General features: G+C 44.0%; 1 protein-coding gene across 3 annotated transcripts; it reads left to right on the top strand.

Moving 5' to 3' along the window:
• Window positions 1–501: 501 nt before the first annotated feature.
• On the top strand, window positions 502–22718 carry DYNC1LI2 (dynein cytoplasmic 1 light intermediate chain 2). 3 transcript variants are annotated; one of them, XM_036897663.2, is made up of 14 exons: window positions 502–848; window positions 945–1018; window positions 3074–3190; window positions 6538–6768; window positions 11104–11273; window positions 12176–12269; window positions 13269–13404; window positions 15533–15644; window positions 16180–16239; window positions 16975–17016; window positions 17424–17541; window positions 18367–18483; window positions 19828–19895; window positions 21642–22718. In XM_036897663.2, exons 1-14 carry the CDS (start codon window positions 742–744, stop codon window positions 21675–21677), a joined length of 1482 nt encoding a protein of 493 aa, XP_036753558.1. In that variant the 5' UTR covers window positions 502–741; the 3' UTR covers window positions 21678–22718. The 3 variants fall into 3 exon arrangements, with proteins under 3 accessions (XP_036753558.1, XP_036753562.1, XP_057348693.1); XM_036897667.2 differs by having other exon boundaries at window positions 20806–22718; XM_057492710.1 differs by having other exon boundaries at window positions 504–848; window positions 19828–22718.
• The last annotated feature ends 61 nt before the right edge of the window (window positions 22719–22779 follow it).

The raw sequence follows: 22779 nt of genomic DNA, 5'->3' as shown, positions 1-22779 counted from the left end.
ACAGAGTCAAGGGAGTTGATAAATGCGGCATTTATGAGGATTTGCGGGTCTAATTTAAGACCAGTCATTCAATGTGATGCTTGATTAGGATTAGGCAAAATTGGTAACAGTAGTTCATGATCAGTGAATAAGTTGTAAGTACTGGGTGGGATGTTATCTCCTAGCACTGGATCCTTGCTTGGACAGGTTTCTTAAGCTTTCTCAACTTTCAGGCTCCTCATCTGTAAAAGGGTTAGTTAGATACGAGTCAGTGAGATAATGTGTCACTCTGGCACACGGTAAACGCTACAAAACGGTGCTATCATGTATTAGTCCAATTTCTTCGCGTCAGTCCATCTGGCTACCTCCGCACTCGGCCCGACCCACCCACCGTTCGCGCAGCGGGAGCGGCCAGCCGGGCGGGGACCTAGGGCGGGTGCCGCTGCGCCTGTCGGCCGGCAGAGGCCGCCAGCGCGCGCTCCGCCCGGGCGGCTCCCACTCCCGCCACCGCCTCCCTACGCATGGCTGCCCCGGTGGCCGCCTGACGGCCGCCCGTCTCCGCCGCTGCGGCAGCCTCACGACCCTGTGGGAGCCTGCGGTCGCCACGGACCCGGCGGAGCGCGGCAGGTGGCGTGGACCTTGCGGGGTTGGCGGCGGGAGGCGCGGCGCGGAGGGACGGCGGGCGGCGGGCGGCCCGGCCAGGGTCCTTGCGGGTCCTCGGCGGGCCCGGGGAGGGCCCTCTTTGTGGCTGCAGTTGGCAAGATGGCGCCGGTGGGGGTAGAGAAGAAGCTGCTGCTGGGCCCCAACGGGCCGGCGGTGGGGGCCGCCGGCGACCTAACCAGTGAAGACGAGGAGGGCCAGAGCCTATGGTGAGACCGCGAGGCGGCGGGGCTGTCCCGGGACGTCGTGGGCCGGTCAGGTCCAGGCTGGCCCCGGGGCTGACCGCTTTGCCGTTGTTCACACAGGTCCTCGATCCTGAGCGAGGTGTCCACCCGCGCCAGGTCCAAGCTGCCGTCTGGCAAGAACATCTTGGTCTTCGGTGAGCGCCGGAGGCGGGGGCGTTGTCGGGGAAGCTGGGGTGGGCGAGGCGCGTATCCTTTTCCAGGTCCCAGCCTTCCTGTCCCCTGCCGCCTACCTGCAGCCTGCCTCTCCGGGGAGGGCCTGGAAACCCTGGCTGGACCGCGGAGAGTGGCGAAGACCACGCCTGAGGTTAGGATGTTGTCGCTTTTGGAGAGCCAGTGATGCTGGCGTGGGGTTGACAGCACATGCCTTAGTCATTTGGCCGCAACTTCAGTCCGGCTTTGAATGTCCCTGAGTCCTTATGCGTATAACTTCCAATTTCGCTAAATTGTGAGTGCGGAGGTGGCAGTGAGTAGATGAGAAGGCTAGGTGGAGGAGGCGGGGGCAAAGGTGACTTGGGGTCTGGGATATGGGGAGATGCCACAGGAGCCTTTCCTGGGTCTTCATGAGCCGCTCACAGTCGGAGGGATCTGCAAAGGACAGCAGGCCTTTGAGTCCTCACCAGGGACTTCCTGCATCACTCCAGCCTTCTCTCTTGGGTTACCTGGGTCAGGTCCCTTAATGTCTCAGGCCTGTTTCCTCATACAAGTGAATGAGTTTAAGTTCGTTCATGCAGCAGATGGATTTGCTGAGTGGTTTTTGTAGGCTGGGCACTGGGACAGCACACATTGCAGACACTACACAGGAACCTCAGACTAGTGAGAGACTGATGTGTTGGGTAATTGCACTTCATCATGCCAGGCATAGGCAGATTACTGTGGGAGCTTCACACTGCTTGGTGCTGTTTTGAAAGGGGTACTTTGGGGGTGAAGTGTTTTGAAGAATAAACGTCAGCATGCAAGGACACAAAGGGTTAGTGTTTTCAGGAATACAGAGGTAACAAGAGGGTGTGAGAATCTGGTATCCACCAGGAGCTCCTTGTGGAAGGTGACTAATGAATAAGTTGGGGGCAGATTGTGTAAGGCTGAAGAGTTGATACTTTCTCCTGAAAGCCCCTGATTCTCAAGGGCCTTTTATTTCACCTCCTACCCCTAATTCTCACGGGAATCACTGCAGTGGTGGTCTCCCCACCGTTCTTGAGGAAAGCATGTGATCTTTAGGTGATGAGCACTGCACTGGGTAATAGAGACCCCTTAGAGATCATCAAGGAATGGGAGATGAGGGACACCAGACCTGTGTTATAGAAAGAACACTGGCAGCAGAGGGGCAGGTGGCTCAAAGTGAGCGGGTACCGAAGGTAGGCTGACAGGTGCTCTCTGTAGTCCAGATGGGATGTGGAGGGCCTGAATAAGGTAGTGGCATCGGGGATGGAGAAGAAGCCTTTGATCTGTGGAATGTCTTGTAGTTCTCAGGTTCTGTAATTCCATGTCATTAAATCCCAGGGGTGCCTAGTGATGTTTCTTGGTGGGGCTCCTCTTAATATTTAAGGTCTTCTTTGGAGAAAGGGGGTGGGTGGTAGTTGGGTGGAGGAGAATGAGGAGGCACTTGGTAATTACTGAGATTATACTTAAGAGCTTTGCTTAGGTCTGTAATTAATTTTCATCAGTTTCTTAGCCTCCAGGATGCTTATGAAAGAGATGTAAAATCCAAGTCAAGAAGAGCTTCTATTTTTCATGATTATGAGGCAGGATTAGACATTTTTTAGTTCAGAGTTCCTGGGCATTAAGGCTAATTATATTTTGAAAATGTCTTGCTTTTCTTGTGGTAAATGAAGCATCACCCTGTGGGAGCATCACACTGCTTGGTGTGAGAAGCTAACCCCTTTAACTTTCACTTCTCCAAATGCATGTCTGACGAATTGTATGTAGGGTCTGTGTACGTACCTTATTCCTTCCCTGTGAATTGAGGATTACTGCAGTGAATGTCATTTTGGATCTTGGAATTTTCTGCCTTTATCACTCTTCCCTACCCCAGCCACCCTTAGCAAAGCCTGCTTTGTTTATGAATGCAGGCGAGACCCCACCAGCAGGCTTTGCTGGAAATTCTTAGTTGTTCCTTCCTGTGTGAATGTCAAGGCTCCCCATTCTGCCAGAATAAACAATATGCTTTGTCTTTTTATATACATCATTTTTAGGTGAAGATGGTTCTGGCAAAACAACCCTCATGACTAAACTACAAGGAGCTGAGCATGGCAAAAAAGGAAGAGGCCTAGAATATCTCTACCTCAGTGTCCATGACGAGGACCGAGATGGTGAGCGAAGCATGGAACCGTGATAAGGGGTGCTTGCTGGTCTCTCTGACTCCTTCGTTGTCATTCCTACAACATGTCTAGGCATTCTCAATTTTCTGTTTCATTCTAAGAGAATTACTCACAAGAAAATAGGTGAACTGTGTCTTTGCAGGACTTCACCCACTTTCCTTATAGAGTGTGTTAGCAAAAATGGGGAATGGGACTGTTAGCTGGTGCTCTGCGTAGCCCCCACTTAAAAGGAGATACTGAAAGAAGTGTTTCAGGTGCACATAAAGGAAGTGAGAAAGATATATTTTTTAAGTGTTAGACTCTTCTTGAAAGAAATGCTTGGAAGATGTATCTGGGCACCTTTGTTACCTTGCCTAATTCTAGTGGAGAATCTGAAATCTGTGTGGTTCAGAGTATAACAACATACTCAGGAGAGGTTTCTGAGTCTCTCTGTGACAGTGTAGAAATGATTTCTTATGTTTCCTTCAGTGGTGAGAATAGAGGCTCAGGTGGTAATGTTCTCTCTTAATTTCTCATCTCTAGAATGTGAGTAGTAGTTGTTTCTATCTATAAGATAGTTAAGATGATTAAAAGTGCATAGTAAGTACTCTTCCAAGGATTAGATATTTTCAAATTCTTAGAAATATAATTATGAGTTGGAGTGGATAATGGTTTTTAGTTAACCATTACTCAGTAATAGTGAAGCATTTATAAACATTTAGGCTTCATGCCAGATTGTGAATGGTTCTAAAATAAATAATTGGTGCCTTTTTATTGGTAGGAAAGTTACCTGTGTAAGGATGAAGTATCTGCATTAAATTATTTTCTTTGTATTTGCCTTTATCCATTTAAACAGTAAGGATTTTTATGTAAGGGTGATTATATAAGGGGGCAAATCCCACCACTTCTGATCCCCCATTTCCTTATTGCTGAAATGAAGAGGTGGGACCCACATTCTTCCCTGCACTATAATTCTTTGATCTCTAAGAGTCATTTAATAGAGGGCATGGGTAAGGATCTCTTGTTAAATCATGGAGATCCGCATTGTATTAATGTTAACTTAGTGATCTTCTTAGAACCCCAGGGACTTTATTCTTCCTCCTCCTCCCCAACTTCTTTGACATGCTGAACATTCCATGAAGTGTCTGGAAGAAAAGTAGGAGGTAGACCTGATGCTGAGAGCTCTCCTTGTGTAAGCAGACCAGAGGCATTCAGGTGTCCATCTAGGCCCACTAGAGTCTGTGGGTAGGGCTGGGACTCAGGGACCACTGAGCAGGGCCCAGAGGCCTCATATCTGAGTCTTTGGCTTCCTGTCTGTGTTGGGTAGCATGGTTATTGTGGAAAGGGCTTTGGAGCCAGGCAGAACTGGTTCAGAATCTCAACCGTGTAGTGACTAGTCATGACTGACTTGCCCACTGTGCATCCCAGTTTCCTCCTTTGTAGAATTGGGTAATGATGCCTACTTTGTAAATTGACAGAAATAGAGGTGGCATGAGTCAGATGTAGCCAAGTACTTGAGACACAGTGGTAGCTCTGCTGTCCTATTGAAAGTATAAAACATTGTGTAGGTACTCTGTGAGTCTCAACCAATGCTTGTTTTGAGATGGCATAAGCATATTTCATGCCAAAGCATCGTATTAACCATATTCACTTGCCTTTGAATACATGTTAACTTTTATTTCAGATTCCTTAAGCTTGCCTTAAAATCTTTTTGGACTCTGCATTTATGGATTTTTTTTTTTTTAGGTCACCTACTTTCAAGTTCCTCTTTGATGGAAGAGTTTCCCTTACCTGTGGTTAATTATATATCTTTTGGCCATAGTCTTTTTTATTGTGTGGTGTGACTGGGTTATAAAGAACATATTTTGCAGGCAATCACCCAGGTAGAGAAAATAGTCTATGGCTTGTCCCTGGTTTGTGGTGGGGTATGACATGTCATCGGACCACAGCCTCCTTGGGGGCATCTGTTTAATGCTGTATGTGGTGTGTGTGATCTCTGTCCATATGGATGAATTATGTGTAGTGTGCAGTGGGAAGAGAGGCTGAAAAAGTGAACCATACCTGGTGCAGGCATTAAAATCCGTGGTACACTATTTTTCAGACACAGCTTCAAAACAGTATTTTTGAAGGCATTTACAGAACCCAAATCCAGTATCTAAAATGTAGTACAGTTTTGAAAGTGTAGCTAAATATAGAAACATTATATTATTGAAATAAAATCACAAATATAAACTTCTTCACAGCATGTGAATGAATTGATTACACAAAAGAAGTTAGGTAACAGAAGATGGATTTTTAAGGTGTGTGTTGGCATATATTGTGAAAGAAGTTAGCGAAATGATATTTTTGAGGTAGTTCTCCCTTCAGGCACTTTTGTAAAAAAATATTTCTCAAAAATGATACCTAAAAACATTAAAAAATATATCATTTTAGAGAATTATATTCTATAGTTTGATCACCTAGGTATGATTTTGGAACCATATGCTTCATTAAATGCCAGCACTTGCACATTTGTGTGTATATGTTTTTAACTTTTTACTATAGAGAATAAAAAATACATACAATGTAGAGAGACTAGTGTCATGAACTCTTTTGTTATCTATCACACATCTTCAACAGTTACCAATTCTTGACCAATTGTATTTAAACTCTTCTCCCACCCTCTTCTCCTTTCACTCCACACTGGATTATTTTTAAACAAATTTCAGACATATATCACTTCATTTGTGAATACTTCCATATATATTTCTAAAAGATATTAAAAGCGTAACCATATTATTGTACCAAAAATAATTTGGTACAATATTGCCAGGCATTCAGTAATTCATAGTTCAATTTATATAAGTACTGATTGTATCTTGACATTAAATGTGAAGGCCCTGTCTCTCTGGCACCCATGGTGGTATGTGAATACACCGCTTAGTGTGACCAACACAAGAAGAGCTTGTTTCTCCACAGGCTTTTCAGTATGGCTTGCTGCCTCACAATGCTGGTATCTTAGGAGAATGAATAATTTAGACTACGGCACAGTTGACCAATAAATTTGTAGCTTTTATTAGTGTCTTGATTCTTCATGAATGCTAACATGTCTGTTGATCTTTATTCCTCAGACATTGCTGAAATCTTTTTAGATGTGGAAACAATGTATTATGATAGTTAAACTTTTTTAAAGTTTGGATAGTTCACCAGGCACTTTGACCAAGTATTTCTGTCCACTGAGCACTTGGGCCCTTTTCTGGCTAGGATTTCTGTGTTGTGTGTGGCCTTCTGTGGCTGTCACCTTCAAGTTCTGATGTGACTCTTTCAGCTGTGCTGATGGTCATTGTTAAGTAGTAACTTAGCTTCACATCTTTTCTTAGATCACACACGCTGCAATGTGTGGATTTTGGATGGAGACCTGTATCACAAAGGCCTGCTGAAGTTTGCAGTTTCTGCTGAATCCTTGCCAGAAACCTTGGTCATTTTTGTTGCGGACATGTCCAGGCCTTGGACTGTAATGGAATCTCTACAGAAATGGGCTAGTGTTCTACGTGAGCACATTGATAAAATGAAAATTCCACCAGAAGAAATGAGGGAGCTGGAACGGAAGTGTAAGTAAATAGGATTTTTGTAATTGGAAAATTCACTGGTCTCTGGATGGTCCCAGTCACCTTCCTGTCCAGGTCAAGAGGCCCGCAAAGCTTCCCTTACACAGTGTGTTTTTTTTGCTAGCATTTGCTTCAGAGTCGGCTCATAAATTCAGTAGTCAAAAAAAAGTATTCCAAGTAGCCTTTATCTCAAGTGTCACAGTTGAAGAAAATAAATTGGTTTTCTTCAAATGAGGGTTCTTCTCTCATCCCCCAAAATGTGGTCATCCCCCAAAAAGTTCTGTGGGTCTTTTTGCTTTTCTGTTACTCTCTGCTGAGTTAGCTTCAGTGGGTGTGGAAACTTGCTGTGGTCTCTGCGACTTAAGTCCATTGCCCTGGGATTCCATTGAGGTCCTATGGACCCACTTGTTGGCAGGTTTAAAGAAAGCCCTACAAAAACAGATATTTGAGGTCCTACCTTATCCTTACACCTATCCTTTTATTTCCTTTTATCCTTCATTTTGGGACCCAGCAAATATATGATTGTAGTTAAAAATTAGAAGGTCATTTTTCTGGTCATTAAAATGAAGGGCTATTTTAAGGCTAAGGACATCCAAGTCCTTTTGAGAACAAAGACCTTTCAAGTTAAAGGAAGTTTGTTTTTGTTTTTTCTCCTTAATGTGGTTCAGAAGCTTGTTTTTCCTCTCCCTTGCTTCTGTGCAGTTACATCAGCTTCTGTCTGTGTGCCAGGGAAATGGGAGGAGTGGGGGCTGGAGCTGTGTAGCCACAGCAGTCTTGGCCAAGGCAGGCTTGGCTCAGCCTTGCTTATTTCCATGGGATGATATCATTCCCTTTTGTGAATTAATGAGGGCTTCTAGGGATGGCACAGGGATTCAGAAATTTTTATGTGTTTTTCAGATCAGGTTTCTTGCTGTGCGTCTTCCTGTCAAACTTCATCTCGCTCCTGTCCCACATTTGCTAAAACAGGGAGTCTTAACATCTGCTCTTTTGGTTTGCTGTGTGCATGTGTGTTTCCCAGGTCACTCACACATGCACTGCAAGTGATTGTTATGCAGCTCAGCTCATCTGTCTTTAGCCGCTGATCTTTCTAGATAATGCCTCTTTTTCTCCTGAAACAGATCCTAAAGACAACTTCTTAGAATAGTTCTGAGGCTGAAGAGCTATTTTCCTTTCACTCACATTTAGTGTTGTACCCAGATTAGTGGGTTAATGCATTGGAGATTTATTTCTGAGACTGTTTTCTTAAAATTACAACCTTATATAAAGATTTTGTAAAGCAGAAAAAAGGACACAGATTGAGCCAAAGATACTGTTCTTTCCCAGATAGGGAAAGGTCCGCCTTGTACCAGGTTTCTTCTAGGCACTGGGGATACATAAAGCAGACAGGATGTCTGCTCCTAGGTAGTGTGTGTTCCCATGGCACACTGAATTTAGTTTGGAGTCTTAGTCATTGATGTCTGTCAATTTAGGATTAGATTCAATGGCTTGTGACATAAACCCAAAATAATGAGATTGAGGTTTATTTCTCGGTCTTGTAAATGAAATCCAGGGGTAGGTAATTCAGGCCTGGAAAGCAGCTCTGGGAAGACAGGGCAAGGACCCTGGCTCCTTTCTGCTTACTACTTTGCAATCTCTAGGGTATGGTTCTTTCTCTTGACAACTAGAGCTCTGGTCTTTGACATCTGTGTACCAGGCAGGAGGATGGAAAATGCGGAAAAAAGGGATGAAGTGTGTGTGCCTGCTGTCTTTCTGTGAAGGTGGGGAAATGCAGTCTGTGTGGCCATGGGTTCTCAGTGTCAGGGTTCCATTTGGTTATAGGAGCAAGAGGAGAGAGGGCACTGAGGCCAACTAGCAATTGCTGGAACTGCCCATGCCTCCTGTCTCCGGTTTACCTTCTGAGGGCCTCTGTCATTTTCCTTGCCTGTCCTTTGAGCCACACCTTTGTGTTGCATGTTGAAGGAGTGCCTTTGTGCTGGTTTTGGTTACAATTTAATAAAGTAGTTGCTTATCTTCTTGCTCGGAGGACTCCTGCTTTCCAGATTAATTAGACTCTTGGTGTTGCATTGAATGAGTGAATGAAGGCCTGTCACCCTCCTGGTTTCCAGTCTAACATCATTCTCCAGTCTACTGAGTTTGGAAGGCTGCTCCATGTGGACTACTCTTTCTGGATTAGGTTCCCCAGTGGTCCTGAATCTGTGGCAGCTGTTTGGCTGCCGGATCCATCTGAGCGAGGGGGAGGGCAGAGCATCCCTTAGAGCCACCAGAAGGTGGTGCGTGTGGGTAAGTTGGTCTTGTTTTTCCTGCTCGGTGTCTGGGGCTTCCCTTGCTTATCAAATAGAGGAAAAAGATAAGGTGCCTGTCTTTGAGGTCTTCTCAGGAATGTCAGTGAGGTAGCAGCAGCTAGCATAGAGTGCACTGTGTTCTCCTTCCCATACCGACTCCCACCTGAGGCTAACGAGGATCCTCAGGTGGGCCAGTGGCCCTTGCTGTGAAATACTGGCCATCCCATGATCTAGAGAGAAATTTTTAATACTAAGTTATGTGTGTGACCTAAGGGAAATGCACATTTTATTATCCAAATTACATAGTCCTCATTATGTTTTTATCTTCCCTTTTCACCAACCTCTGTGTTAATGAACTTGCTCTGCCTTAAGTTACTTTCTAAAATGCTAAGTTATTAAAAACACACATGCGTTTCCTATTGTTGGACAGCCATAATTAAGTCATTCCTTTAGAGAGCGAGTAGTCTAACTGAGGGCTTCCCAACCACTTTGGTAGCATGGTGTATGTAGAATACAGCAGAGTTGGCGCAGCGCACTGGGGAATGGAGGTTCATGGAGCTGCCCCACCCCTGCCTCATGTCCCATGGTCACTCAGCTTACCTGTAACCTGCTACATGCTCTGCCTTGCTCACTGTCTTGGAAGCCCTGGTTGATCCTGGGTAGTTATAAAAAATACCCAGACAGTTGAACCATTGCATTCTTTATTGATTTGAAGATTTGTTGAAATGCTTTAAAAAAAAAGTGAGAACCTTTCATTCCTTCAAGATCTTTGAACAATCATGCTAAGTTCATCAGAAAATTCTCTGTTTTGGTCCAAAATGCAGTAAAAATCTCTTGAGTAGATTGCTTATATGGGCAATGAAATTATGCGAATGAGCTTAATTAAAGAGAATTGTAGAGGTGAAATGTTATATCTGCATTTTAGGGCTTAGGCAGTTAGTTTTCAATTTGCCCAGTACAATGTACTCCCAGATAATTCCAGAAGGTTATATAACAATAATCTAACATCTTTATAATTTAAAACTTACTGTGTTAAAGTGTTTGAAACCTGTTGAGAAGATGCATATGTGTATCTTTCTCTAGATTCTCTTTAATCCAGTTATTTGCACTTTCTTATTGAGCATGTTGTGGATGAGAAATAAAAGGCCTTTTGGTCCTTTAGTCCCATTGGGTGTAGAAGGGTAGAGCTGCCTGTTTGCTCCTGTGTCTCCAGGTAGCTTTAACCATCATGTCCTTGTTCCCTGGCCTGACGTGTGGGCCTTGAAGCACCACAAAAAGGTAAAGGCCTGTGGCCTTTGTGTTCACTTGGCTTAGCCAAGGCCATAGGCCACTCTTGAGCTTAAAGGCCCTCTTGTGGGGTTGCACCCTTCACTTAAGTAGTAACTGTGTGTGCCAAGAAGTGGGTGTTGTACCACTGACCCCTTGTTGTGTTAGGAATAGTTCTGTGAACATTGCACATGTGACTTAGGATCTCCTAAAGTTGAGACTGAGTCCACAGGAGTGAAGGTGACAAAGGAGTTGTGGTTGGTGCTGGGCAAGTCCAGCCCTGCACCTCCGTGCAGACATAAGTCAGCTGTATGGAAGTAGCATGTTCTTGTGGAATTTCCTTGCAGCTGCTATTTCTAGTGAGGAGTTGGAGAAGCTTTATAAATGATAAGCTGTTTCTAGTGGTTGCCACTGTTGAAGTAGCACAGTTCAAATATTCTGCTATTTGGAAAATGGAAGGTATATAAGAAAAGTGGCTTTTCTCATAGTAGGAACTTCAGGAGCCTGAGAAGTTTGTAAAAACCTAGTTAAGGGTCACATACAATTGAATATGTCTGGGAGAATGCCTTTGCTGCTCTGAAATTATGTACTCAGACCGAGTATGTCAGAATTGGCATTTTGCATCACCATCTCCAAATCCTTAATATTGCAGTAGGGTGTTATCAGGAAGTTTGTCACAACTCTTTATGTTTTGTGCTTGTTACTACCTCTCCCACTTTTCTAAAGCTGGCATGTATATTTTATTTTGTGTGTGTATGTGTATAATTTTCTTTTCCTTTTTCACCTGTAGTTGTGAAAGATTTTCAAGACTATATTGAGCCTGAAGAAGGTTGTCAAGGTTCCCCACAGAGAAGAGGGCCTCTGACCTCAGGACCTGATGAAGAAAATGTCGCTCTGCCTCTAGGTGACAACATGCTGACTCATAACCTGGGGATCCCAGTGCTGGTGGTGTGCACAAAGGTGTGTGCCGGGGAAGTGCAAACTTCCTGGATTTGACCAGTGAACAATCACCATCTGAAAGAAACTGAGAGGTTTTAATTTGATGTTTTTTCCATAGGAGAGTTGGGCTAATTCAGGATTCTTTAAGGTATATAGAAGATGTCAGGATCAGGATAGAAAATACTGTCATTTAAGATTCTGGTGGAAACATGTCATCACTCAGTCTTGTTCATAGCCTGAGTTAATGTCTTCATGGAGCACTGTCAACTTCATTGAGTGATTTAAATTTAGAACTAAAAGCAGTGTTCTTAAGAACACTGTATACCAGCTCATGTAGTCCAAACTAATTGTGAAAAAATAATACTCTTTTGGGCTTTGGTTCTCTAAATTAGTCTGTTGGACTTGAGATGATTTTCAGAAAGAAATATAATCCTAGGAAAAGAAGGAAGGGAACTTAAGGTGTGAGTATCTTCCATCCTATAAAGTGATGAGATGGAAATAGAAATTAAGGTAAGTCATAGAGAAAGTTGTAAAAGAAGTAGTTATTCCCAGTGAACCTACTGTGTTGCCCACCAGCAGGGTGTGCCATTTGCATCATGCTATGAGAGTGAAGCCCTGTGGGAACATGCAGTGCTTAGCCATGTCCCGGTGCCTCTTTCCTCATGTGACCTCGTTTGATTCTTAGAACAACTGCGAGGTGATCAGCCTGTTATATCCCCACTTTACAGATATGGTAACAGATCCAGTATGGACAAGAAGACAAGAAATATCTCTCTTTGGCTTTCACACTTGTTTAATTAATACTTGGCTATGGCTTTCTTCTCTGGAGCTGTGATACCTTATTTCTGAGTAAAATGCTGTTCCCATCCTCAGCAGGCAGAGAGACAAAAGATGACTCCTTTCTCTTTCTGTCTTCCCTGCAGTGTGATGCGGTGAGTGTCCTGGAGAAGGAGCATGATTACAGGGACGAGCACTTTGACTTCATCCAGTCACACTTGCGGAGGTTTTGCCTCCAGTGTATCCTTGGGGCGCTGTGGTGGGGCCCATGAGGATAGACTCCCCTGTCTGTCTGCTACTCCAGGCTTCTTTCCAAAGGGGGCATCTTCAACGAGATGAAGTTCTTTCTGAATCCAGAAGAGCCGTATGCCAGGGAGAAATTGTATACATCTTTATGCTAGTTTTGTGTTTAACTGCCTTGAAATTTGAGACTAATTTGTGCCTCTTTTTGATCACTTTTTATTTTTAATACCTTTAAATGGCTTTCATATTAAGAAGAAAGCTGATTTGTGGTAATTTTATTAGCAGATTACTTTGATCATACCTTGGAAATCTTTTTAAATGTTGATTTTTTGCAGAAAAATTTTAATTTTTCTGCAGGTGTTTTCCACAGATTGATGTGGTGTGCTGTCCATGAGAGAGATGCTGTGTCAGTAGTCTTTAGGTTCTTGTTTCTGTAGAAATACAATAGCAGTTGGTGCCATAGTCCCACACCCTGGGGTGGGGGTGAGGGCTGGGTTCCTACCACTTTTTGGACCCTTAGCTTGTCCAGCTCAGGGGAGGGTGGCAATACAGTACCCATCTGTCATAAATGTGCATAATCTTTTAGGTGTAACTTGATCATGTGAGCATCTGCCTGGGAAAAAGTCTGTTTCTTAGGTATACTAAAGTATTTTTATGGGCTAGCCCAGGAGCCATTAATTTGACTGCTTAAGAAGTTAAGCTGTCAGAAGACACAGTTCACGTGTTAAAAAATGAACTGCATGGCCTGCTAGTATCAATGTGCTTTATGCTTTGAACATGGTTCATCTGTATTAATCATTTAAGTTTAAAAATTTTTAACCCTTTCTGTTGATCATGTATTGGTCAAAAACTGATCAACCTGTGAGTAGGTGACAACATGCTGACTCATAACCTGGGGATCCCAGTGCTGGTGGTGTGCACAAAGGTGTGTGCTTCTGTGTGTTTGCTTTTGTCTCCTCCTGCAGTGATTTTGTTTTCCTTAAGCAGATTGATCAGATGGAGCTGCCTTGATATACACATCAGTGAAGGAAGAGAAAAATCTCGACTTGCTGTATAAGTACATTGTTCATAAAACATATGGTTTCCACTTTGCCACACCTGCCTTAGTTGTGGAAAAGGATGCAGTTTTTATGTGAGTTCTTTATAGGTGACGCTTTCAAACTGCTTCTCTTTACAGTACCTTTGTTCTTTACATTTTATCCTTCCAAGCAAGGTGCCTTCTGTCTGTACAGCCAGCTTTCTGTTGCCTTGGGGCAGTGTTTTTGGTCTGGACCTCATAGGGGATAGATAGACCCAGCTTTCCCTCTCTGCTCCTTCCCATGTTACTTGCCATTCTGCCTCTGATCTGAGGTCAGGGTGCTGCCTTTCTTCAGAGCAAGTTGCCGAAACTTAAGCCAGTCATTTTTGCCACTTACTGTCAACTCTGGTAGAATAGAGGCTGAGGGGAAAGGTGAAGTATAGGGAATTGTTCTGCCTTGGGATCCTGAATGTCTTCTGTTGAAGCATCTGGGTTCCCTGCCCATTGGCAGAGATGATTGTGAGCACGCTAGCTGGTGTCCCTGTCAGCATGTGGTGGCTATACTGAAGGCTTATTGTGTTTGTGGCATTTCACATTTGGGAAGCCACTAGGGCTGATTGTCCTGGACAGAGACTTGGATACCTGTTTGCCCGAGTTTGTGTCTATCTCTCGGGAGGATGATAAGTATTGTGGTTTCATAAATGAATGTTGAAGTTGTGGTGTTTGAGAGGACTTGTGCTGGTAAATTTATGTTTTTAGGTTTAGATACCCTTTGGACTTAAAAAAGATTTCCAGTTTATTCAGCAAATATCAAGCACCTCCTAAGTGTCTGAGTTCTATGCTAAGGACACAGAAATGAATAATACATGGTCCCTGCATGTGGTTTAGGAGGGCACCCAGCTGAGCAGGGATAGAGCAGTGCTGGGGTGGTGGGGACAGTGCAGCAGGGAAGTGGGAGTGAGGCCAGAAGGATGAGTGATATATGTCAGGCAGGCTAGAAGGGATGCAGGGCCTGGAGGGACAGTCTGAGAAAGCTGAGGGATGAAAGCCAAGAGTTCCAGTGGACTGAATAGGTCTCCTTCCAAATAATTCAGGGAGAGCCTTACTTGGGCTGCTCACAGAGAGCAAACCTTGGACTGATTTTAGAGAACCGTTGTTCAGAGCCATCAGGCTGGCCCCAACGACACAAGCTCAGGGAGTGGTATGTTCTGGAGTTGGCCAGTGCCCAAATCACATGTGATCCCCAAGGAGCAGGAAGAGCTGGGAGACTGGTTGGGGCTGGTCTGGAGTAGAGAAGCATCTCGCAGCTTCTGAGGGCTGCATGGTCGTGGCGGCATCTTGATGGTGGCCTGTCTCTGCACCTGTTGGTAGTTGCCTGTTGGGGAGCTGGTGAAGTCAGCAAGGCCGTTTGGGTGGAGCGCCCTGGCTAAGCACTCTTCTAGTTACAGAGTTATGTGCAGGAAGAAGTTGGATAGAGAATGAGAGCCCTGTTGGAAGAATCAGTTGCCATCTTTTAGAACTTTAAGAGTTCAAAAGCATGTCATATAGCATATTTTACAGTTACTCCTTTAGGAGAATCTGGTGGGAACTGTAGGCTATGGCTTAACTTAATGGGACCTGAGTGCCATTCTGCCCTGTGATGTTGAGCTGGATAGGAGTTTCGAGGACTCTTTTTGTCCCTCTGGTTTGGGGCCCAGGATAGTGCAGGTCCTGGTCCCCCTAACCTTGGCTTCAGGTTATATCTTCCCATATCAGTAAAATAAAAGAACCAGTCCATAAGAAAACTGTCAGAAGGAAGAGTTCTCAGAGAAACAGCCCACAGGAGGGGTGCCTCCCAGCCAAAGCCCAGAGAAGCAGTTCCGTCCTGAGCTCTGTTCTCTGTGCTGCTCTCAGCATTCTCTACTCTGTCAGAACAGGGCCCTGTTGTATCCTTGCTCTTCTGGATGGAGTTGTGGGAAAGTTCTGAACACTCCCTGTGGGTCAGCATATGGAGTCAATAAGATCCCATTCTGGGTCCCGTGAACTTAACTAAGGAGCAGAACCTGTTTTATTGATCTGCTGGGTTATACCTGCAGTAAATTTTGGTTTGTGTGCCAAAAGCTACAGGCCAGTCCCAGCAACCACAGACCAAATCTTGTGGGAAAGGATCTCACCCAGGAGTCCTCCTAATCCAGAATGTGTTCTGATATGCTGTAAGGCAGTCCCAAGAAAAACAAATGCACTTCTCTCTCTTTGACTTCAGACCTTCAGGCTGGGACAATGAAAAGAAAATAGCTATTTTACATGAAAATTTCACAACTGTGAAGCCAGAAGATGCATATGAAGATTTTATTGTGAAACCTCCTGTGAGAAAGGTGCCCAAATCAATCACTTTAAAGAGTTGTATGTGTTTCTTATGGGGGAAAAAAACATATAAGGAAACAGTCTTACACATTGGGCCATTTTGTGGGTGGGTGAGGGAGTAATCCAAGGGCCTTTAAAAAAAAGTCTGTAGAGGAAGTCTGGTGTTCTGTAAATGACTCCAGGTGGTGGGGCATGGGGGATGGAGCACCCACATACGTGTTTGGGTTGAAGTTTCCCATTAAATCCTGACAGTGCCACTGCTACCTCTGGGTACTGTTTGTAGCTCCCTTTGCTCCTGTGATCTGCAGACCTGATGTGGGAGGTTTTGTTTAGAACTGCCAGACTTAAAAATGTCAGCTGGCCACATGCCAAGACTTGTCTTGGAACTGGGGAAAAACACAATTCTGTGGTCTCAGCAGGGACTCTCCCCAGACCCGTGTTGAGACCCAAACCCAAGACTCTCCTTTCAGCATGAATTTTGACAGTAGTTCAGGGGTTCTTGGCCTGGGACTACAAACCAGTGTGTCACTTCACCTCATTTCACAGCTGGTCCACGACAAAGAGTTGGCAGCAGAGGATGAGCAGGTGTTCCTCATGAAGCAGCAGGTGAGCCTACCAGGGAGGCCGGAGTAGCAGCTTCCTCATGGGTGAGATGCCAGTTCCCTGGGGCAAGGTTGGGGGGTATCAAAAAGAGCTTGCAGCATAAAAGGGTTTGTGAACCCCATCTCCTCGTTCCTTCTCATTTCTAGGATTGGTACAAAATGGTGAGATAGCCTTCTCAGGATCTCCTGCCTGCCTTACAGATTGTCCTAAAGTGATAGGCTTAGTATCTTTTAAAGTATGCTTTCCCACTGGGAAATGTAGGTTTTCTGGCATAATGTTGTGTGGATAGTTTACCAAGTGCCCTGACCTCATTTCCATTATTTCACATAGCCACACACAGCCCTGTGCATGAGGGCAAGTGAGCTGACACACTCAGCTTGTTGGTAAGGAGAGTAACTTCCCCAAGCTGACAGTTCCCAGCGCCACCTCTGTGTTGCATCTGGACTGCCCCAGTTCTGCCTGGTGCTGTGGGTAGATCTGCAGGGGGTGTTGAAAGATCCTTCACCAGCTGTCCCTTCTGTGCTCTCCCTGCTTCCTTAGCTTCTGAACTGGTTTCTTGGGGTATTTTTCACCGTACACCAAGCTACTCAGTTTAAGTATTTTGTATTTATAGTGTGAGACCTCTAAGTTGATTGTAGTTAATGGTGCCCTCTAGTGGAGTACTTGGAAGTGTTTCTTCAGACCTTCAGTGCATTCTGCAGGCCTTGGTTAACAGCCAGTGTGTCCCTCTCTTTGCAGTCACTCCTTGCCAAGCAGCCAGCCACGCCAACGAGAGCCTCCGTGAGTACCTTACACTAAACAGGGTCCAGGCCCAATGTCTTGGGTGTCTTCAGACTTTTATGCCATTATTTCTGAGAGCTTACATTGGTGTGGGCTTTCCTATTTGCAAAGAGAATTTGGTCTCCCTAAAGGCCCAGGGCCAGGAACATGGTAGGAACTCAGGAAAAGTCTGGTGAAGAAGTACAGCTCTGGGAATTATAGTCAGCAGCTTTTGCTATCCTGATCTCTCTTCTGTCAGGAGAAACTGAGGTCTAGAAAGGGACTGAGCTGGGATCAAACACCCAGGTCCGGCCACCCTTCTCCCTAAACTGTGAAAATTACTTTTCAGAAGTATGTCTTCATTTTTGGAATATATGTTTTCTGTTATGTTTATGTCTGTGTGTGACTTGGGCTGGTTTTGGACATAGGAATCCCCTGCAAGAGGACCTTCTGGCTCTCCAAGAACCCAGGGCCGGGGAGGGCCAGCCAGCGTGCCTAGTACCTCGCCAGGCACGTCAGTAAAGAAGCCGGACCCAAATATCAAAAGTATGTATCCTGTCTTTGTGGAAGGTGGTTTAGTCCTAGGCCTGAGCCCTGCAGGGAGGAGCTCCATGGCCAGGTTTGAAAGGTGGAGACTCAGGGCAGCTGGGCTATTCTCTTCCCCAAGAAAGGCTGCTTTCCAGTTCCCCACTCACAGGGAGGGGCCTTGGGGTTGGCAGAGACCAAGGCCTGCTCCTTTGTTAGATTTGGTGGCCCTCACACCTGTCTTTGTGTAAGACCTCAGGCCGTGCCAATTCCTTCAGAGAGGAATACAATGTCAAAACTTACTTTAAAATGTGTGTTTTGAGTCTTTAGCTTTGTTTCTCTTTGTATTATTACCACTTCTGAATTAGAGGATTTTCCCCCCTTCTCTTGTCAAGCTCAGTTACTTATTAGTTTAAGTAGCCATTATCCCCATGACTTAGTAATACCCAAAGATGTTGGCTGCAATAAAGCCCTCAGAACAAAACTCTGTAGTTTTTGCATGTGTGATGACTGTCTTCTATTCAGGGTGAGAGCTCTTCATAGCAGCTTTGGAGTGTTAAGGACTTAACGAAACTTGGAAAAACACTCCTCATGGACAGGGAGATGATGTGGGCATGGTTATCTGTTATGTCCCCAAACAGGTGGGAAATCGAAACAGGTTTCCACTTATGCTTACACCTTAACCCCAGCAGTGGCAATATATGAGGAGTCACAGTAAGTGAATGTGCTCAGTATCCTAGGAAGATGATTTGCCACAAATTGGTAATTCAACCTGAAAAACCAGTAATTTTTTGTTTGTTTGAGTCATCCAGGGTATATTGATGCTTCTGTTTCTTATTTCCTTAGATAATGCAGCAAGTGAAGGGGTGTTGGCCAGTTTCTTCAACAGTCTGTTAAGTAAAAAAACAGGCTCTCCTGGAAGTCCTGGTGCTGGTGGGGTGCAGAGCACAGCCAAGAAGTCAGGTACTGAAGGGCCCTTGGAAACCTATCCCCCTTGTGGTTGAACAGTGCTGGGAGGTGGGGGGTGGACAGGCATGTCAGCCTTTACCTGACCTTCAGACCCTCAGTGTTTTGAGCAGCAAGGAGGCACATCTCCACTTCATACTGCGCAGTAATAGTACCTTATTACCATGTAGGTTTCCTTGGCACATTAAAGGTGGCGTTTATGTACAGGTCCTCAGAAGCTCTGTCTATTGGAGGCGATAATCTAGAATGTGCTGTTGACATTTATTCTGTTTAATTTTCTGTGATGCTTTATAATGATTTTTGTTCACTGCCTCCAGTCTTGCCATGAGCTAGAGCCTGTGAACCTTCACTGTCTCACTGGAGGGTCATTATTTCCTCCTCCATGAAGCCCTTGTCACATATACACCTCTGTGTAGCAGCCTACCCTGCTGTCCCTCTCTGTGTGGACAGTTGGGCATGTCTGTAGTCTCAGAGATCTCTGAAACGAGAGCTAAGTTCATTGGGAATTACACCCGGTAGCTTGAGCCATTTTAAAAAGGTCTTTGCTTTTAGTTTTCCACTGGCTATAAGGAATTTTAATACCGTTAACATCCCTAACTGGCGTTAATACAGTTAACGTCCCTATTTGGTGTTTTCAAATCCAAATTGATGCTCAGATCACTCTATCCTCAGGTCAGCCTGGGTCTTCAGGGGCTCCTGAGTTCTTAGAGACTCAGGATCTCATCTGGTGATCCAGGCTATCAGCTGGTATTCCCTGACAGGCTATCAGCTGGTATTCCCTGACAGGAGACAGAGGCTGTTTCCAGGTCCCAGTTAGTGTTTGACAGCAAAAAAATAGGAGCACTGATTTTGTGCAGGATTGAAATGTATGGCCTTACCAGTTTTATATATGTATTGAAGCATGGCATTTCCAGACTGTCCATGTGAGTTAGCCTAGAGTGTTGTAATTAGAAATAAAACCTAAACTACCTGTTCTATCTGAGGCACAGAAAGTAGTTTGCTTCATGCCAGAAACTCAGATGCCACCTCTAAGAAGCTGGTGATGGCAGTGCATAGGGGTCAGGGTTGGGTGGTGAGAATGTTTACGAAAGACCTTTGTGTTAGCACAAAGGCACCCTAGGCAGGGGCAGTTTTGTAGTTGGGTGGGGTCATAGACCTATGACGTTTGTAATTAAAAAGGGCTGAGTTAAGGGTTATCTCCTCATAATCGTTGCAACAAAAAAGACTTTCCTCATTCTTACATCACCATGTGTGATTATAGAAGTCTGTAAAATTTTAAATGTTCCTTTTTAAAAATTGCTCTCAGTTCTCCCATCACTGCTGTCCTTTTTTTCTTTTAAGGACAAAAGACTGTGTTGACAAATGTTCAGGAAGAACTGGATAGAATGACTCGAAAACCAGACTCCATGGTAACAAACTCTTCAACAGAAAATGAAGCCTGATCCTCCTTAAAAAGTGCATATGTAAAATGACCAAATAACTATGTATATTGATCTGCTGAGACAAGGATTATTCTGATATGGCACATGCTATCAGTTTTTTGGGGTAGGGGATATGAACTTAAAAAAAATACTTCATTGGCTTGTCTGAGTGAGAAGTGCACATTTGGAAAGGTTACATGTCAGACCCCTTTGTTCCGGATGACCCCTGGACTCTCAGGCGTGTGGCTGTCCTGTGGGAAGCACGTGCTGCTGGGCTTCTTGTGGAAGGGAAGGTAGATGGTGAGAAGGAGGGCCCACTTTCTTTCAGGGTGCAGCAGTGACACCAGGAAATTATCGTATGGTTAGTCTGACCAGTTGCGTGCTTGTTAGCAAATTCACTTGTTCTTGGGAAGCAGATGAAGCAGCAGAAAGTCCAGGAAGGACAAGGACTGAAAGGAGAAATGAGAGAAGTGACAGTGGGGAAGCTGAATGTTGAAGGAGGTGGAGGAAGGAGGGACTGAGCAGTGTTAGTAATACTGTGTGTTCAATAGAAGTCAAGTAATCGTTTTTAAGAAGCATTTCCAAACTCAACACTAAGTAGAAATGGGAATTAGACTTGTTCTGAATGCATCTTTAACTGAGGAGAGATATGCTAAGTTGGGGGATGCCTGAGTCAGGTGGAACTGACAGGGGTGGGGAAGATGGTAGCTGCCCAGGAAGCACATGCTTGGCCCAGGCCATGTCCTTGTGGGAGGTGCTGGGCTCCACACTTTGGGCAGACGGTCACTGGGGTGTGCTCAAAGTCAGCAGTTACAAAATTCGTTTACTTTGAATTGTGTTTGCCGCATAGCTCCTGCTTTGTTTTTCAAATTAATTTTTTTTTTTTTTACTACCACAGGCTGGCCTACTAATAGAGAATGGGTGACCATCCTCTCATTTTACCATAAAGCAATTTGCTACAGAAAGTTTGAGGGAGGCTTTTAATGTAATTGCACTCTGATGAATTGGCTTGCACCAATCCCTGCCTTACAGTCTGTGGAAACCTTTATGGAATTCCACTGATGCAAAAGGGTCTTGTCTTAGCTCCCTGGTCTGATCAGTGCTATCAGAAGAACAAATAAGTGTGAATGTTTTATATTGAAAATGGAAATGACACATTTCTCTTGTTTGTGTTTTTCATAAAATGTAGCATTTCTTTCTTACCGAAATAAGAGTTTTAGGTGTCTCTATTTAGGGCAAATTCATGCACATTGTCATGTCACACCACCGTTCTGGAAATGACTTCAGTATATTTGAAATAGCACTTTTAATTTTATATGTGACACAGAACATTTGAATGCAAACACTACCACTAATTTAATGTATAAAACTGTTGTCAAACCAAGAGGAAAAAACCACAGTTCATTTACAGGGAGTTTACTTTTTTTATATGAATGTTTGTTGTACTGTGTCTGAGCATAACCTCCCTAATATCATTACTTCTACATACCAGATTCAACCAACCACTAACATAGTACTGGGCATCACTAATATCCTATGTTAATGTAACAAGAGTCTAAGACTGTCTTGAATTGCTTTTTTTGTAAAGGTCTGAACACTGTTAAGGAGAAAGCTGAGTACTGACTTGCCTTTCTGACAAACATAAAAACATGTTTCTTGTGCCAGTTTTATTGTTGACAATATACTTTTCCCCCTGTTTAAAATTTAGTTGTTTTTTTTTTTTTTTTTTTCCAGTGTCCCAGTAATGACAGTAAACTGACTCTGGAATGATACTTGTGGTATCAACTAACAGGTTGTAGCCATACTAATGGTGGGGTCACTTAATCCCTCTATAGCATCTGGGGAGTGGGGTGCTGCAAAACGAGTGACCTCAGAAACCAGAAAGAATCTTTGGAAAGGCATGTGCCTAAGAGGGATACAGTGTGAGTTTAAATTTTGTTGGAAAATGTTACTTTTTGTTTCATTTTTGTCATTTAAACTGATGAGCACTTTTTGAGTCAATATAAACTGTACGAAAACCGGTGAAATGCGAAGACACCTGTCTGTGAAGGAATATCACTTTTAGTTTCTCATGACAAGCGGATGCTCTTAGTATCAGAAGACGCTAATGCTTAGTGCCCTGTGCTCAGTGGTTGCCAAAGTCTACCAACTTCGGGGAGCTGCAGGGTTCTTTTTGAAGGGTGGGAAGAGGGGAGATACTTTGTTATTTTGGGGTTTTCAAGTATTGGAACCAAAGGCCAAACAATAAACAGCCTTTTTTAAAGTAAAATTCATTTTATTTGCAGAATACACTTGTATGGTAAACTGCTAAAGGCAGTTTTATGACTATTTATGTACATTATAGTGGCTACATCTGCTGTTTGTCTTTAAAATGGAAAAATGAAAGAAATAAGATGTGGCTAAGATAAAGGCCATGATGTGGTCTTTCCTAAAAATGCAATGGGTATGCTGCTAGCATTATTTAATTTTGTTTGCACTTTTTTTTTGATTGGCATTTAAAAATCACTATTTAAACTAAAGATGTTTTCATGTTTTATTAGTTTAACAAAGTTCAAAGTGACTGCTCTGTACATCATGACCTTAAAAATGTTGATGCCGTAAGTGAAAGTTCACTGTTGTCTCTATATGAGGATTATTGATATTTTTAACTTAAAATTAGGACTGCAGCTTATTCCCCCACCAGCCCTAGTCCAGGGGTATGGCTCTATGTGGATGCAGTTTGCAGTCGTGTGGAACCTTGCTTTCTAGTGCTGGAAAATAAGATGTCTCTAATTACTGGCTTCAATAAACATGAATCCAGACTGCTTACAATTTTTGGTGGCTTTCTTTATGATAAATTATCCCATTGGAGATAACTGAATTGTCTGCTAAT

This window comes from Manis pentadactyla, chromosome 15 (assembly GCF_030020395.1).
Source record: "Manis pentadactyla isolate mManPen7 chromosome 15, mManPen7.hap1, whole genome shotgun sequence".
Classification (NCBI taxonomy): domain Eukaryota; kingdom Metazoa; phylum Chordata; class Mammalia; order Pholidota; family Manidae; genus Manis; species Manis pentadactyla.
This window is presented reverse-complemented; position numbering and strand designations above follow the sequence as displayed.

Coding starts and splice junctions, on each gene's coding strand:
- DYNC1LI2 (XM_036897663.2), top strand. CDS start 742: ATGGCGCCGGTGGGGGTAGAGAAGAAGCTGCTGCTGGGCCCCAACGGG. Junction 849..944: donor GAGGAGGGCCAGAGCCTATG/GTGAGACCGCGA, acceptor TTGTTCACACAG/GTCCTCGATCCTGAGCGAGG. Junction 15,645..16,179: donor TGAAACCTCCTGTGAGAAAG/GTGCCCAAATCA, acceptor CTCATTTCACAG/CTGGTCCACGACAAAGAGTT.